General features: G+C 42.8%; 1 protein-coding gene across 1 annotated transcript in view; it reads left to right on the forward strand.

The window, feature by feature from the left end:
* The first annotated feature begins 200 nt into the window (after positions 1-200).
* Positions 201-16,987, forward strand: part of CTSH (cathepsin H) — a 28,317-nt gene continuing 11,530 nt past the window's right edge. The window contains exons 1-5 of the mRNA XM_037833259.1: positions 201-379; positions 13,295-13,326; positions 13,932-14,037; positions 15,037-15,107; positions 15,687-15,791. Of these exons, the coding sequence (XP_037689187.1) occupies positions 289-379; positions 13,295-13,326; positions 13,932-14,037; positions 15,037-15,107; positions 15,687-15,791 (405 nt within the window). The 5' untranslated portion in view covers positions 201-288. The remainder of the gene's footprint in view (positions 380-13,294; positions 13,327-13,931; positions 14,038-15,036; positions 15,108-15,686; positions 15,792-16,987) is intronic.

Raw genomic sequence — 16,987 nt, forward strand, 5'->3', positions numbered from 1 at the left:
GGCGGGAGGCGGCCGGTGAGAAGAGGCGGGAAGAAGGAGGAAGCAGGGACCCAGGAGGGTCAGGGCGGCCCCACCTCCGGCGAACTCAGCGCCAAGGTCGCGTCCTGCGGCGCCCGACCCGCCGCGTGTGCCGCCGCCTGGAGGCTGGGCTGTCGGCTGCCCCGCGGCCGCCCCGCCCCTCGCCCCGCCCCCGCGCCCCGCGCCCCGCGCCTCCTGCGTCGCGCTCTGGGCCGGCACCTCCGCGCTGGGACCCAGGGCGCCCAGCCAGCTGCCGCCGCCGCCGCCGCAATGTGGGTGGTCCTGCCGCTGCTCTGCGCCGGGGCTTGGCTCCTGGGACCCGCTGCCTGCGGCGCCGCCGCTCTGTCCGGGAGCAACTTAGGTACGGGAAGGGCGAAATTCGGGGACCCGGGCCGGCCCTCTGGGGAGGCGCAGACGGAACGGGGCCTCGCAGGTCCGAGACGTCTGAGAACTCGGGGAGGAAGGGTCCCTGGGCTCGGGAGGAACGGGGCAGGGCGTTTCCCAGGGCTGGGGTTCAGGGGTGAACTGCACCCCTCGGGGGTGGGAGGGTTCCTCCGCACCGGAGACTGGAGGGTGGGTATCTTGCAGGACCAGGGGTGGAGGTGGGCTGGGTGTCGAGGGATCCACTTGCCCCGGTGGCTCCAGAGGCTAGAATACCGAAGAAGCCTGCACCCCTTTCTACTCTCCACACCCCATCTTGGGACGTAGTTGGCGCCTGATCTGCCCCGCCAGAGGCAAGCAGGGACTTTCCAGATTTTTTAGCAGCACACCGGGGACTTGTCACGTCAGGGATCCCCGTAGGTGCCTTGAGATCTGTAGGATGAGTTGGGCGGGCTGTTTGGAGGAGTGACTCGTCCTGTTGGCTAGGAAGGCACTTAGATCAGCAGCAGTTTTAACTCCTGATAATGAGAGAGTTAAAGGACCCATGGTGTAAGGTCAACTCCAGGACTCCCTCTTCCAGTCCCAGCTGTAACTGGTCCAACTTTATGCTACTGTTGCATCCTTGTCTACTGCCCGGCTCCTGGTACCTCCCCAGGTTGAAGGTAGGAGCCTCCTCTCCAACACTGTCTTCCTCCTTCATTGCTGCCCCCAGCCTCAGCCCACCACCCACAAGCTCGGAGCTCAGGAAGCCCGTGAAGCCCACCTGCCCCCCACACCCTGCAGACAGAAAAGTGTAGCTAAGGACCAGCCTGGGGAAGGGGGGATACTGTTCAAAAGCAGTGGGTTCTCTGCCCTGTATGCACAACAGCCAATCTATGACACCGGAGTTTCAGAGAGAAGAGTTTGTTGCTACATGCAAAGCAGGAGAACAGATGCCCTATTAGCCTCAAAATCTGTCTCCCGGAGTCTAAAGACTTCAGGGTTTCTATGGATAGAGACGAGGGGGGATAAAGATGTTACCATTACAATAGTAAGTATACACAAGGCTGAGATTAGGCTAAAATAATCATTACAATAGTAACTATACACAAGGGTGAGACTAGTTGAATTTCCGAAATTTCAGGTATTAACACCTGCCTATTCTACAATATAGAAAAAAAAAAAAATCTGTGATTCAGTAATCATAATCAGTTGTTAATTCTTAACTTCTTGGTTACAATTCCTCCCTTTTGTTTTCATTCCTCAGCCTTGAGGGATATCTGGCCAACAACCATTCTAACTTCTTCATTCTAACTTCATGCTGAAAAGGGGTGCCAACATTATGGGGTAGAGGAATGAAACTGGTTATTATTCTTGGAGAGACTGGTGACTCTGGGTTTCAGGGCTTAACTGGTTTAGGAACAATCCAGAGGCTTTAAGGCTCTGAAAAATAAACTTAATAAGTAAACTGAAAACTATAGGTTTAAATCAAAGGAGTAGAAGGAGGTAATTTATAACTGTCATACTGGGGAAATAACTTTTCATAGATTTTAGATGGAACCTGGACATTCCTTAGGGTTTTCAGGAGCAGTATTGGCAATATCTGGCTGAGACCTGCTTAAGAGGAACCTCCAGAATGATCTCCCAACACTATTTGTAATCTCTTAGCCACTGAAACTTTATTTCTTTTCTCTCTTTAGATCACACTTCCATTGCTAATCCCACAGTGTCAGGGTGGTTAACCCTGGAAGTCATATCTTCCAGGGGGAAAATAGTGAGTTTATTTGCAGAGTTTGGCTTAGTGAGAGAGTGACTACATTTGAGCAGCACTGAGATTTTTAGGGGGTGACTCTTAGGTATTAAGTCATATTAGCTAGGGCTCATATATTTTAGAGGAAATTAGGAGCCCCTATTTCTTGAGAGAATAGTAGGAATTTCCCAGGTGTGAAAGTTTAATAGTTCTATGCTTTCTTACTCTAGTCCCTCAAGGGACCTTGCAAATACATTTTCTTATGCCCAGAACACTCTGAAATGCATCAGGGTATTACATCAACTTTTACAGAATTACTAAGATCTCATTCTCTATTGTAGGTTCCATGTCAAACAAAGCTGAATTAGGTTGTTTAAATAAACTGACCAGACAGCTTAAATCAGATAGTGGAGCATGGAAAATTTAAATTTTGAACACAATAAAAGCTCTCCTCCTTTGGTCTCACACAGAAATTAAAGTCTTAAAATACAGACAGTGTCATCCTTTACCCTGTGGTCTGACTTGCCTTAGTCCTAACCAGATCAGCCTCATTCGCATCCCTAATTGAAGTCTGATCTTTATCTCCTTCTTTAACGGTTGCTTTATGGGGTAACGTTGCTCCTTTCATACTTCTAGAGTTAGAAAACTCTTTTACATCTGAGTCTCAGATGTCACACCGATACTCAAAATTCCAGGAAGCTACCCGGTTATACACAAAAAGCAAAGCATCTCAGAATTTAGAAATAACAGTTAAAGCTACAGAATAAATGTGACTGCTGTAAGAGCTTACGCTCCAGTCCCTAATTTTTTATAAGCATTTCTTTAAACATCCTACAAAACTTAATTATTTTTTAAATAGTTTGTCAAAATAGTAATTTAATTTCATTAAACACAAACTTAATTTTTCACCATCTTAAAAGATCTAGTAGATATAATGCTAGCTTATTTTATCAGTAAATATGTTTAAATTTAGGGAAAACCAAATTTACCCAAGTAGAATAAAGTTGTATTTGTTTGGTTCAAAAGTCATCATAAAAACAGGAATAGGTCTAGACTTTGTCACTGCATTTTCGCAGCTGTGTTTGCCTTTTTCTATTGGAGGTTAAAAAATCTCTTTGTTTTCATAATATCCTAAAATTGTGAACAACCTCAAAAGCATCAAACTGGAAAATATACAGTTGTTTAATTTGTCCCAAGCATAAGTCCAGGAAAACTTTTCCGTAACTCTCAAGGACATATTCGTTTATTTACTGAAATTTGGCAATAGGATCTTATTCAATTACCCCTATCATAAGGGTATTTTTTAACTACAAATTTTATTGACATATATTCACACACCATATAATCCATCCAACATATACAGTGTCTTACAGTATCATCACCTAGTTGGACAATCATCTTCACAATCAATTTTAGAACATTTTCCTTACTCCAAAAAGAAAAATGACAAATAGACATAAACAAAGAAAACCAGAACACCTATGTTTCTTATCCTCCCCCCCTTATTGACCCCTAGTATTGACATGGTACATTTGTTACTGTTGATGAAAGAATATGAAGATATTACGGCTAACTATAATCCACAGGTTGCAATAGGTAATTTTTCCTCGTATACCACTCTATTATTAAGTCTTTGTACAAGTGTCATACATTTGTACTAATTTGTGAAAGAACTTATTTATATTTGTAGTGTTAATCCTAAACTTTGTCTGCCACAAAGTTCCCTGTGTTATACAATCCCATATTTTAACCTCTAGCACTCCTTCTGGTGACATACATGACTCTGAACAACCCCTTTCAACCATATTCACCTACAATTCAGCACTATTACTTATACTCCCAATAATGAGCTACCATTGTTTCTATCCAGTTCCGAACATGTAAGTTGAACTTCATTAAATGTTCTGTACATATTAGGTAATTGCTCCCCATTCTTTGGCCTCATTCTATCTCTTGGTAACCTGTATTCTCAGTTTTGTGATTATGAGTTTACATATTCTAAGTAGTTCATATTAGTGAAATCATAGAATATTGGTCCTTTTGTGTCCGACTTATTTCACTCAGCATTAGGTCCACAAAGTTCATCCATGTTGCATGCTTCAGGACCTCATTCCTTCTTAATGCTGAGTAATATTCCGTCTTATGTATGTACCACATTTGTTTATCCTTTCATTGCTTTATGGACACTAGGACTGTTTCCATATTTTGGCAATTGGGAGTAGTGCCACTTTTGAACATTGGTGTTTAAATGTCTATTCATGTCTCTGCTTTCAGATCTTCTGGGTATATAACAAGTAGTGGAATTGCCAGGTCATAGGGCAACTCAATATTTAGTTTTCTGAGACCTGCCAAACTGTCTTCCACAGTGGCTGCACCATTTTACATTCCCACCAGCAGTGAATAAGTGTTCCTATTTCTCCACATCCTCTCCAATACTTGTAGTTTCTTGTTTGTTTAATAGTGGCCATTCTAATAGGTATGAGATGGTATCTCTTGTTTTTCATTTGAATTTCCCTAATAGCTAGTGAAGATGAGCATCTTTTCATGTGCTTTTTAGCCATTTGTATTTCCTCTTTGGAGAAATTTCTGTTCATGTCTTTTGCTCATTTTATAATTGGGTTGTTTGTCTATTTATTGTTGAATTGTAGAATTTCTTTATGTATTCTGGATATCAAATTTTTATCAAATAGGGATTACCAAATATTTTTTCCCATTGAGTTGGCTGCCTTTTCACCCTTTTGACAAAGTCCTTTGAAGTACAGAAGTATTCAATCTTGAGGAGGTCCTGTTTATCTATTTTTTCTTTCATTGCTTGTGCTTTGGGTATAAGGTCTAGGAAAATACTGCCTATCACTAGATCTTGAAGATGTTTCCCTATATTTTCTTCCAGGAGTTTTATGGTACTGGCTCTTATATTTAGGTCTTTGATCCACTTTGAGATAATTTTTGTGTAGGGTGTGAGGTAGGGGTCCTCTTTCATTCCTTATATTGATATCCAGTTCTCCCAACATCATTTATTAAAGAACTGTTCTGTCTCAGTTGAGTGGCTTGGGAGGCTTGTCAAAAATCAATTGACCATAGATCTGAGGGTCTATTTCTGAACTCTGAATTCAATTCCATTGATTCAGTATGTCTGTCTTTATGCCAGTACCATGCTGTTTTGACCCTTGTAGCTTTATAAACTTTTTATAAACTTTACAGTCAGGAAGTATAAGTCCTCCCAGTTCATTCTTTTTCAAGATGTTTTTGGCTATTCAAGGCCCCTTCCCCTTCCAAATAAATTTGATAACTAGCTTTTCCAATTCTGCAAAGTTGGTTGTTGGAATTTTGATGGGTATTGCAGTGAATCTGTAGATCAATTTGGATAGAATTGACATTTTAATAATATTTAGGCAAGGCTATTTATATTTTAATGATAATTTGTTATAGTTACCATTGCAAAGGTATTATTGGAAAAAAAAAAAATTTTAATTTGGGAATTTTCTCAGAACAAACATGGCCTATTCTGCAGCATTTCTTCTGTGCCTACCAGTTCTAATCTCTAGGCCCAGTAGAAAGAATTCTAAAGAATTTTAAACCAAGCCCACCCTCCCCCATCTTTCTGCACCCAGTCTTTCCCCCATAGCCGCCTTAGCTAGTTAGGCCCTGGGGGCAGGGATAGGCGTGAGAAAAAGAATGAGGCCTGGTCTGTTGAACGTGGTTTTCAAAATTTTAAATGAGGGTGGTGGGATTTAAGACCACTGAGGTGGCCTTAGTGTTAATGAGAGTTCCTATGCCCTTCTTTTTATTGTTTTCAATTATTAGATTTATTTTGCATAAAGCTTTCAATTAATAGATTTATTTTGATCTGGACAATTGGAAAAGTCTTTGCCATTTCCTGAGGTAGTCCTCTGATAGCCCTCCACTGCCTTAGAGAAGTTACAGGGGGGTGGTTTCTTTCTAATGACAGGGGTTTTTTAACAGTGATTACAGGTACTAAGGCTTTGAACCCTGGTGCCTAGAGAGTATTTTTTCTTTTATTTTTGGGACTCCAGTAGTATGATTTATATATATATATATATATATACTTATTTATCCTTTAGCAATTCAAATAGAGCTCTTTAAGAATTTTTTGTTAATTTGCTATTACCATCTAGAGGTATGAAAATATACATTGAACAAGCAGACAGGCACAAATAGAAAGTTAGTCACACAAAAAGCAGAAACACAGAAATATGCTTTTGAGAAGGACAAATAAAGGATTGAGTGTCCATCATCTCATCCCATTTCTGCTCCTTTTTTTTTTTTTGATTACTATGAAAAAATTTTTTGTTTTTTTGTGTGTTTTTTTGGCAAATAATAAAAAAAGATAATAAAAAGAAAAATAAAATGTCATACAATACAACATAACAGTAAGGACAGAAAACAACACCACTACCAAGAATCCTGTATCTTTCTCTTATATCCCCCTGTCATACACATTTAACTTTGGTATATTGCCTTTGTTACATTTAATGGAATCTGCTCCTTTTTGAAGGATGACTCTAACTGTAATATAGTGTTATTTTTTGGAGAGCATTCTGATACCATTCTTTCCTGATTCTAAATCATATTGAGGCCAGACTGTTACAGAAATAAACTATTTTTTGTTGTTGTTGTTTTTTCTTAGGCTTGTAATTAAGCCTAAGTTTCAAAGTTTTCAAAATACAGCCTAAAGGACTATATTCAGGAATGCTATTAGACTTAAAATTTCCCATTTTAAAAAACTTCCCTAATCAGTAACCAATTAGAGCACTTGAACAGTACAAATGCAGTAACATACAAGTAACAAATTTAAACAGATGCTTACACTTACTGTATATTTAAATAACACATCAATTAATAACTAGACCAAACACACTGATTAATAATTAAACAGGCATTAAACACTTAATATATCTAAGCAACACACCAATTAATAGTTAAACAGGCATCATACACTTACTTAGTTTCATTAAATAGCAATTAATTGTTGGATTACTTATTTTCCAGGAGTATACTCAACAAACTCAGGTCAGGGCCTCGAACCCTGTACAGAATGATACCCAGAAAGCAGGTGTAGAGGACAGAGCGGGGTGGGGGGGGGGGGGTCTTTCTGAAAGTGGGAGCCAGGGCCTCAAGCCCAGGTCCAGGGGACATGAACCACCATACTAACTTCCCGATCCACTTTTATCTTGATGACTCACCCAGTCAGATGTCCAGACTTGGAACTGGAAATTGTCTTTGAAGCTTTTTAAGGCTCCAAGGGTCTGGAAGGCCAGCAGAGCAGAGCAAAACCTGGTGGCTGAAGCTCTAGACTAAAAGAGTCTAGCAGCCACAAAAGGCTCCATCACCATGTTTACCTGTCCTGCCAGGGCTCAGAACTTCAGGCAGTCAGACTCCTTGCTTCTTAGGAAACTTTGTCCCATCTAGTCACCAAATTGATACCGATCAAAATCAGTGGGTTCTCTGCCTGATTGCATTCAACATCCAGTCTATGATACCAGGTATTCAAAGAGAGAAAGAGTTTATTGCTAAGCGTGAAGCAGGAGATCAGATGGTCTGTTGGCCCAAAAATCTATCTCCCTGAGTCTAAGGAGTTGAGGGTTTTTATGGATTCAAGCAGGGAGGATGGAATTGTCACCATTACTATAGTAAGTATACACAAGCCTGAGACTAGGCTAGAATAATCATTTCAATAGTAACTATAAACAAGATGAGACTAGCTGAGTTTCAGTAATTTCAGGTATTAACTTCTGCCTATTCTAGAAAATAGAAAGAAAAACCTCTATGTAATGATTCAGTAATCAATCATTTGTTAATCCTTAACTTCTTGGTTACAGGACAAATGTCATTGAGGCTGAATCTTGCTGGGTCAGAGTGTTGCCTCATTCCTTCCCACCCGTTTATAAAACAAAGCCCCCAAACAGTGTACACCAGGAGCATTCCCAGCCCCCGGCCAGTTCAGACCTGAGAAAAACCCAGCTGCACCCAAGGGAGGGCTTTGCTTTACCCTGACAACGCAGCCAGCAGCCAGCAGAGATGGAGCTGAAACGCTCTCTTAACTCTAGAGCAGGGATTGGCAAACTTTGTCTATAAAGGGACAGATGGCAAATATGTTAGGCTTTGTGGGCCATCCATGGGCCTCTGTGGCAACTACCTAACTCTGCTTTGGTGGCATGAAAGTAACCATAGATAAATGAATTAGCGTGGCTATGTTCCAATAAACCTTTACCGAAATTTGACTTCCATATAATTTTCATATGCTACAAAATATTATTTCTCTTCTGATTTTTTCCAACCATTTGAAGGTGTAAAACTCATTCTTGGCTAATGGGCCATACAAAATCAGACAATGGGCTGTAGTTTACTGATCCCTATTTCCCACACAGCCCATCAGGCTGGGCTCAAGATCCTGGATTGAAATGGATCCAATTTGAGGTTGGGGTTGGGGGGTGCAGGGGGTGCCTGATGCTGATACTGAACAAAAGTGGGGTTCTCTGCCTAATGTGTATAACAGCTAACCCATGAGACCAGGGTTTCAAAGAGGGAGCGAGTTTATTGCTAAGGACGAAGCAGGAAATCAGATGGCCTATTGGCCCAAAAATCTTTCTCTCTGAGTGTAAGGAGTTCAGGGTTTTTATGGATTCAGTCAAGGTGAGATAGAGTTGCTACCATTACAATATCAAGTATTAACAGGGCTGAGACTAGGCTAGAATAACCATTATAATAGTAACTGTAAATAAGGGGAGACTAGTTGAATTTCAGTAATTTCAGATACTAACTTTTGGCTGTTCTACAATATAGAAAGAAAAAACATCTGTATAGTGATTCGGTAATCATAATCATTTGTTAATTCTTAATTTCTCAGTTACAACCCCGGTCCCAGGGTCATCTCTGCAGCCTCAGGAGTGCCCTCAATGTGTGCTTTTTCTTCCACCAAAAGTCAGGTTTTTTCACACCTTCCTGTTTCTTTTGAAACCCTCCAGAAGCTAGTCAGTTACCCTAAACTCCGTCTTGCCTCAGACACTGTCATGAGTTGAGGTCTCTCCCCTTGAAGCTGTCAGCTATAGAGAGCCCTTAACCAAGACTCGGAATTCCCTGACACCCTGTGCAGGATGTATATTGGGGAAATGTGCATTTTCCCTCCCAGGGAAAATAGCTATAGCGCTCATGAATTTCTAGGACAAGTCTGTTCCAGGGACATCTAAATGCAGAGATCTTCAAACTGGGGACGTGGATTCCTGGGGAACAGAAGACATTACCAGTTGTTAAGGAAATCAATTTCCAGGCCCTTTGCTTCCAGATAGCCTCTTTGGTAAAACTGATCCGGCTGAAGACAGGAGGGGCCCTTTCTTCTCACTCATCTTGAATCTGAACTGACATTGCCCCTGGGACAACAAACAAGGGACAACATCGGGGACCACTGGGAACAAACCCTTCTTCATGTCTGGTGTTTACAGTTCTTCAACAGAACTAAAATTGAAGGAGAGGACTCATGGAGGAACCAGCTAATAGGTCCTAGGCACAGTTTTGGGTGATTGAGCACCACATGATTTGGGGCATATGAAGTACAAAAAATTTGAGTGACATCACTCTAAACAAACTACCTTCCATTTGCAACTACTAATTTGAGCAGGATTTCTTAGCCCATTATACAAACCAAAAAAAGGTCCAGAATTGTCTCATTTCAGCAATAGATAATATTTATACATGAACACATAAACCCATGGGAGGGGTGGTAAAACCCTATTTGCCACATTAAGAGATGCATTTCCAATTTTACATTTATGTTTAAGAATTATTTTTCACAATGTATAATATATTTTAAATGTTTTGAGTAATTGATTTATGTGGTGTCTTGGAGATATGTACCCCAGAAAAACTTGTCCTTACTCTCAATCCATTCCTGTGTATGTGAACCCACTGTAAAAAGGAACTTTTGATGAGGTTACTGCAGTTAAGGTGTGACCCAAGCAAATCACGATGGGTCTTAAGCCTATTACCAGACGCCTTATAGAGAAGGCCACAGAGAGAGAAGCCACAGGGAGCAGCCAGAAGCTGGAAGTCAGTAGAACCCGTAGAAGAAAGGAGAAGACGCATTGTCTTGTGATGGAAAAGCCAAAGAACCCCAAAGGTTGCTTGCAGACCAGCTAGAAGATACTGACGCTGAAAAGTAACAAGCCTTCTAGCCTCTGACACCATGAGCCAATGGGTTGTGAAACCCACCCATTGTGTGGTATTTGTTTTAGCAGCCAGGAAACTAAAACAGTTTTTGGTACCAAAACGTGAAGTGCTATTATGACAAATACCTAAAAATGTGGAACAACTTTGGAATTGGGTAATGGGTGGGGCTGGAAGAATTGTGAGGTGCTTGATAGAAAAAGCCTAGATTGCTTGGACAAGACCCTTGATAGAAATACGGACATTGAAGGACCTCTGAAGAGGCTTTAGAAGGGAATGATGAATGTGTTATTGGAAACTGGAAGAGAGGCGATTCCTTTTTACAGTGTAGCAGAGAACTTGGCGAAAATGTGATCTGGTGTTGGATGGAAGGCAGAACATGACAGCTATGAATTTGGATCCCTTAGCTGAGAAGATTTCCAAGCTATGTGCGGAAGGTGGAGCCTGGCTTCTCCTTGCAGCTTATTTTGAAAATCCTCAGCCTGTCCAGATAGTGTGCTCTAAGACTAGAGTCAGAAAGCTCCCTGAGCTTTTGGGAAGTGGCTCACCAGAGGGTGAGATTTTAACTGAACAACCCTTTGCTAAAGGAGTGGCTGAACATGGATCTATTCGGCCATTTCAGTGGAAGTCAGGATTGAAAGTACAGTTATCTAGGAAGGATCTGTGGAAAGTTCTATTGTCTGATAGTTTGGACCCCCGGAACTGCATGCAAAGCCAACAAGGTTTCTGTGAAATGTGTATTAACAGAAGCGGCTCCTGAAAGGGACAGAGAAGGGACAAATGGAAGGAAGATTGACTTCAGAGGCAGAATTGTGGAAGCCGAGGTCTGGACTGCAGAGATCTCCTCAGGCCAAGACAGTGGGCCTGCCCATGTGTGTGGAGAGGGCAGGTCCACCTGGGCTTGGAGGGGGCAGGCCTTGTGCCCCATTGTTCAAAGAGATCGCTGCACCCCAGTGCTCGGAGGTGAGTGGGCCTGTGTCCCTGTGTTAGTGGAGAGTCTGGCCGCCATCCTGAGGCTTAGTGAGGTTGAGGCCTTCACCTTGGTGTTAGGGGAGAGCATAGCCACAGCACAAGCACTTGGAAAGGGTATGGCTGCTGCTCCATCAGGCCTGGAGGACAAAGCCTCAAGCCACAGGTTGCTCTGAGACCTTGAGTTTGCCCTAGTAGGTTTCAGACTTGTTTGGGACCCATGATCCCTGTTTTCCTTCTAATTTCTTCCTGTATTTATCCTATTCCTATAACACCGTTGTATATTGGAAGCAGATAACTTGTTTTCTAGGTTTCACAGATCCATCAGATGGGAATTTTGTCCAGGAGGACCGCATCCATAACTGATTTCCATGAGACTTTGGACTTCGCATTATTCTAAAGTGATTTAAGGCTTTGGGGACATTGTGATGGAATGAATATATTTTGCATTTGGGAAGAACATGTCTTTTGGGGGTCCAGAGTGTAGACTGTGGTGACTTGGCATTATGTACCCCTGAAAAACATGTCCTTAATCTTAATCCATTCCTGGGCCTGTGAACCCACTGTGAAAAGGACCTTCTGATGACGTTACTTCAGTTAAGGTGTGGCCCAACTGAATCAGGATGGGCCTTAATCCTATTACTGGAGGCCTTATAGAGAAGGACACAGAGAGAGAAGCCACAGGGAGCAGCAAGAAGCTAGAAGTCAATGGAAACCAAAAGGGAAAGGAGAAGACACTGCCATGTGCTTGGCTATGTGGCAGAAAGACCAAGGAAACTCCAAGAATGCCAGCCAGCCGGAAGATAGTGGCCCTGGGAGGAAGCAAGCCTTCTTGCCCCTGAAACTGTGAGCCAATACATTCCTGTAGTTAAACCAACCCATTGCATGATATTTGTTTTAGCAGCTGGGAAACAATGTACGCTGATGATTATAATGATTACTCAATCTGAAATCAATTTTTCAAACATTCAGAAACTTATGGATCACAGGAAGTAAAATTAATGTTAAATTTATATATATTTTTGCTACAGAAAAGTGTGTTAGGGTGATCAAGTATAAAATATCTGCTCCCTTAGAGTAAAATTCTGTAAGAAGGGGAGGGAGATAGGAATTCAAGGAGAAAAAGAAATTATGTAGACTGTCCTACCCTTAAAGAGAAGAGCATACTTGTGTTATTGATGGTGAGTATCAAATCATGATAGCATTTAGATTCCATTGGCTAACTTTACAGGAGTGGAGTGACAATCTTATTTTTAAATGTCCGTATTTACAATAGCCTGGAATACATACATCCTTTGCAGCTATTTAAATTTAAAATGAAAACTTTTAGATAACTTAAAATTGTACAAGGAGGTATATCAAGGATCAGCAAACCATTGGCTGGCCTGTTTTTATTAATAAAGTTTTATTAGAACACAGCACATCCATTTATTTTTCAGGTTGTCTGTGGCTGCTTCTGCACTACAACAGCACAGTTGAGAAATTGAGACAGAAACCGAATGGACTGCAAAGCCTAAACCATTTCCTGTCTATCCCTTTAAGAAAACTTTGCTGAACCCTGCAGAATATAGTTGTTTTCTTTAACTGACTTCTTATTGATATGGGACATCATACAGAAAAATGCACAGATTCTAAGCATGCATTTCAGTGGATTTTCACAATCAAAACACTCTTATGTAACCAGCATCCAGATGAAGAAATAAAATATTCCCAGCACCCCTGAAGGCCCCTCTGGGTGATCACCACTATCTGACTTTTAACACTATAGATTAATGGTATATGATTTTTCATAATTAATTTGGGGTGTGAGAAAAAATACAAGTTCCTTTAAAAATTTTTTTTTTTTTTTTTTTTTTTTTTTTGGTTTTACAAGTGCAGCCTCGTGTTCTAAATTTAGTATGGTTACCTACAATGCAAATCAGTTCTAAAGTGCCCTATTTGGCTCTAGACCCAATACTACCAGGAGCACTCAGGCCTAATCTTTTTTTTTTTTTTCTTTCTTTTTTTTCCTTGCAGAGAAGTTTCACTTTAAGTCATGGATGTTGCAGGTCAGTGCCAACTTCTGCTTTTTCAAAGCTTTCATTTCGTAACTTTCCTGTTATCAAACCAAACCGAACCAGGTTTGAGACACTAAAGAGGGATTTTTCTACCTCACCCCCCTGGGTCTTTCCACGCTAGAAATTGACCAAACTGAGATTCAGTTATGTAAACTTCTCCCAAACAGTGGCCCCAGGAACAAATGTAGAAGTTGGCTGGTGACCTTTCAAGCCTTGGAATTCATTTCCGTATTTTGTATTCAATCACATTGTGTGCTGGCTGCAAAATCAATTGGAGAACACCAGTGGGTGTCCTTTTTGAAAAAATGGTGATTTTTGCCTTCAATTTGACACAGCATCAGCTATGGTGTCGGGAGAGGCTGGGCACTTGGCAGTCTCTTTACCAAGGCACTTGCAGCTGCCTGCTCCTCGTTCTGGCCACGGCCCCTGGCCTTCACAGCAGAGACCCGAGACAGTGTCCCACCCAGTAACACAGACTCGGCCCAAGGGAGGATTGTGGCAGAAAGACACATCCCTCTTCTGAACACGTAAAAATGTCTCCCTCGGGTGAACTGCATCCGGCTTCCGTGACTTACTGCTGATGTGTTTTGTTTTAGCACCAGAAGAAGTACAGCTCGGAGGAGTACCTCCAGAGGCAGCAGACGTTTTTCAGCAACTGGAGGAAGATAAATGCCCACAATGCTGGGAACCACACTTTTAAAAGTACCGTGGTGACGCCTTTCCTGCAGGCTTCTCGGGACCGGGAAGGAGAGGGTCTCCATTCTGGAAAGAAACCAGTTAACAATGCACGCTGATTAAAGGGTGCATGAGGGGCCTTTGGGTGGAGGGAGCAGAAGCCCAGGCTCTGAAGCTGGGGGCTGACCTCCAATTCTGGCTCTGCTGTCAGTCTCTTTGTGAGGTGGGGTTGTAAATTTAGGACAGTACTCCAGGTGGTTGTGAGGCTTACAAAACGGTAGAGAAGGCCATGCTATCTGAGGGTGGGACCTGGATGTTGAGCCCTGTCTTGGATTGCTCTGGGGGGCAGTGCTTCTTAGAGACAGGCTCTGTGTTCATGAGCAGCCTCTGGGGACATCAGGTATGTTTCACTAGAAACACACATCCAAGGATGTTCACCGTTGGTCATGAGAAATGATGGCAGCATCTCATAAAGTCGGCAATAGAGCGTCAGGTATGAGCTGGATGGAGACCTGGGTTCGAATCTCGTTTCTGTCACACTAGTGGTATGATGTTGAGGTAGGTAACCTTCAGAGAAGTTTGATTCACCTCTGAAGTGGAGATGATAATGCTTCCCTCTCTGGGTTCTGAGGTGGGAAAGCACATGGCCCAGGTGAGTGGTTCCCTACCTGAAAGTCCATCAGACCCACCAGCAAGGTGTCAAAGAAATGGGTGCCCAGACACCACCCCCCACCAACTGCATTAGCATCTCAAGATTGCAACCCAGTCACCTGTACTCTTTAAAAGTCCCCCAGGCGATTCTGGAGCACAGTGAGGGCTGACAGCTACCATATTAGTCAAGTCTGAAATTGCAGGACCTTGGTATATTCTGTTTAAAAATTTTAAAGGGACCGAGTTGCAGTGACTATAAAGGGGACACAGGTCAACAAGCAGTTTCATTATTTTTTTCTGTGCTTCTTTATTAGAGATGTGCTAAGCTCCTCTGGTGGTGATTGTTTTGGTTTTATCTTTTCCTTCTCTTTTCAGTGGCACTGAACCAATTTTCAGACATGACCTTTGCTGAAATAAAACAAAAATATCTTTGGTCTGAGCCTCAGGTAGGTACTGCAACCAAATCTCAATCTTTTCACTTAAACCTTTGAAATAAGTTTGTAGCCTGCTCTACTTCCAGCCAGATTCAATCCCATCCCAAGTGGCAGCTAGAGGTGTCCCCCAGACTCTTTGGGAGACCCAGAGGATAGAATCTCAGCAAAGTCCCCCATCCAGGCTCAAAGCCACAGCCATGTGGACCCTAACTTAGGGTCACCAGGTAAAATACAGATGTCCAGTTAAAACTGAATTTCAGATAAGCAACAAGTAATTTTTTAACATGAGTATATCCCCCATAATGCATCAGACATACTAACACTAAAAAATTATTTGTTGATTGTCTTAAAGTTTCAACTTTAACTGAGGTAAATGTATTTTTTTTTATTCGGTCTGGCAACTGTATCCTAACTTGCCCTACCTGGATTCTCAAAGAGCCAGGTCATTCAGCATCTGGGAATGGTAAAGGGTGAGGGATGGTTCTGACAGTTACAGTCTCTCTCATTGTCTCTCAGTGATTCCATTTTTTTTGTCAAAAAGGTTTGTTTGTTTGTTTTTCCCCTGAAAAAAAATGTGTTTGGTTTTTACAGAATTGCTCAGCCACCAAAAGTAACTACCTTCGGGGTTCTGGTCCCTACCCACCCCTTGTGGATTGGCGGAAAAAAGGAAATTACATCACACCAGTGAAAAATCAGGTATGCACGGCAGTCCCCATCCTTTCTCAGATAATCACCATGTTCTCAGGAAATGGGTTGGGAAGAAAAACTCAAAAGAACCAATTTGGTTTTGCTCGTCATCTCTCCAGTCCTCTTCTTCTGAAAGTCCAGGGTGATCATTTCTCCTAAGGGCCGCCGCAGAGGATGAGAAGTTCTTTATTACTGGGCTGCAGCCCCCTGAGTCTCCCCTCCGGGCCACCTTGCGTTCCCTGTGCCCAGCAGAGATCGGACACCAGGACTGCATTCCTGCCACCCAGGCGTCTCCCTTTCCCAGTCCCCCGTCCGTTCCACCAGCCCCACCAGCTGCCTCCCTCGGGGGGTCCAGGTGGTCAGAGACCACAATGAAGCCCAGCACTTCAGACATGCCCGGGCCATGGCTGGGCTCTGGGTCCCCTCTGTGGGTGGCTCACTGCTGTCAGTTGTCGGGGGCTCCTCCTGCAGGCACAGTGCACTTGGCAGGGGGCGTGGTGGTGCCTCCCCCCTCCCCACCCTTCAGAGCTGAGGACCGGGCCGCTTGCTGGGAGGAGGGGGTCTGGCGTGTTCAGGAGGGCCTGCAGCCCACTCCCTGCTGTCCGCTCCACCTGCTGTGGTCCTTCACCTGCCAGGGGACGTCTGTTGGCCTTTTCCAGAAGGTTGCTGATCTCTCAATTCCAAGAAATAAAAAGTGAAAGTTTCCCTCCTGGAAACACTTGCTTTCCACTGAAGTTTTCCATGAGAAACATTTTTTTTTCATTTCCTAAAAGTCGCTTCGGATCCTTCCAGGCTCACTGTGTTCCTGGAGCCTGCCAAGTGCCCTGGGCTTTTTTTTTTTTTTTTTTTAAGTGTTTTAGTGCGCGAAAAGAACATCCGAGAACCAGAATGATGACTTATTAACAATGAAGCACTGTATAAAGGAAACCCCTCCCCGCTTAGTAAACAGAAATATAGTATAAATAGATACAAATGGAGTGAACACCTTAAGGTGAAGTGCAAACCCTAAGTGCCCTAGGCTTTTAAACCCTGAGCCAAAGCAAATCTCCCCTCCCCATATGATCCAAAGGCAGTTTTGAAACCACCATATGGCATTTCAAATCAAAAAGCACATGTGGAGACCTAAACTTGCGCATCATTCAGGCACGTGGGAAGGGGGGGAATGCGAAGAATTTTCCAAGTCCTCACGTTAACTGCTCCTGGGC

The sequence above is a fragment of the Choloepus didactylus genome, chromosome 4 (assembly GCF_015220235.1).
Source record: "Choloepus didactylus isolate mChoDid1 chromosome 4, mChoDid1.pri, whole genome shotgun sequence".
NCBI classification, from domain to species: domain Eukaryota; kingdom Metazoa; phylum Chordata; class Mammalia; order Pilosa; family Megalonychidae; genus Choloepus; species Choloepus didactylus.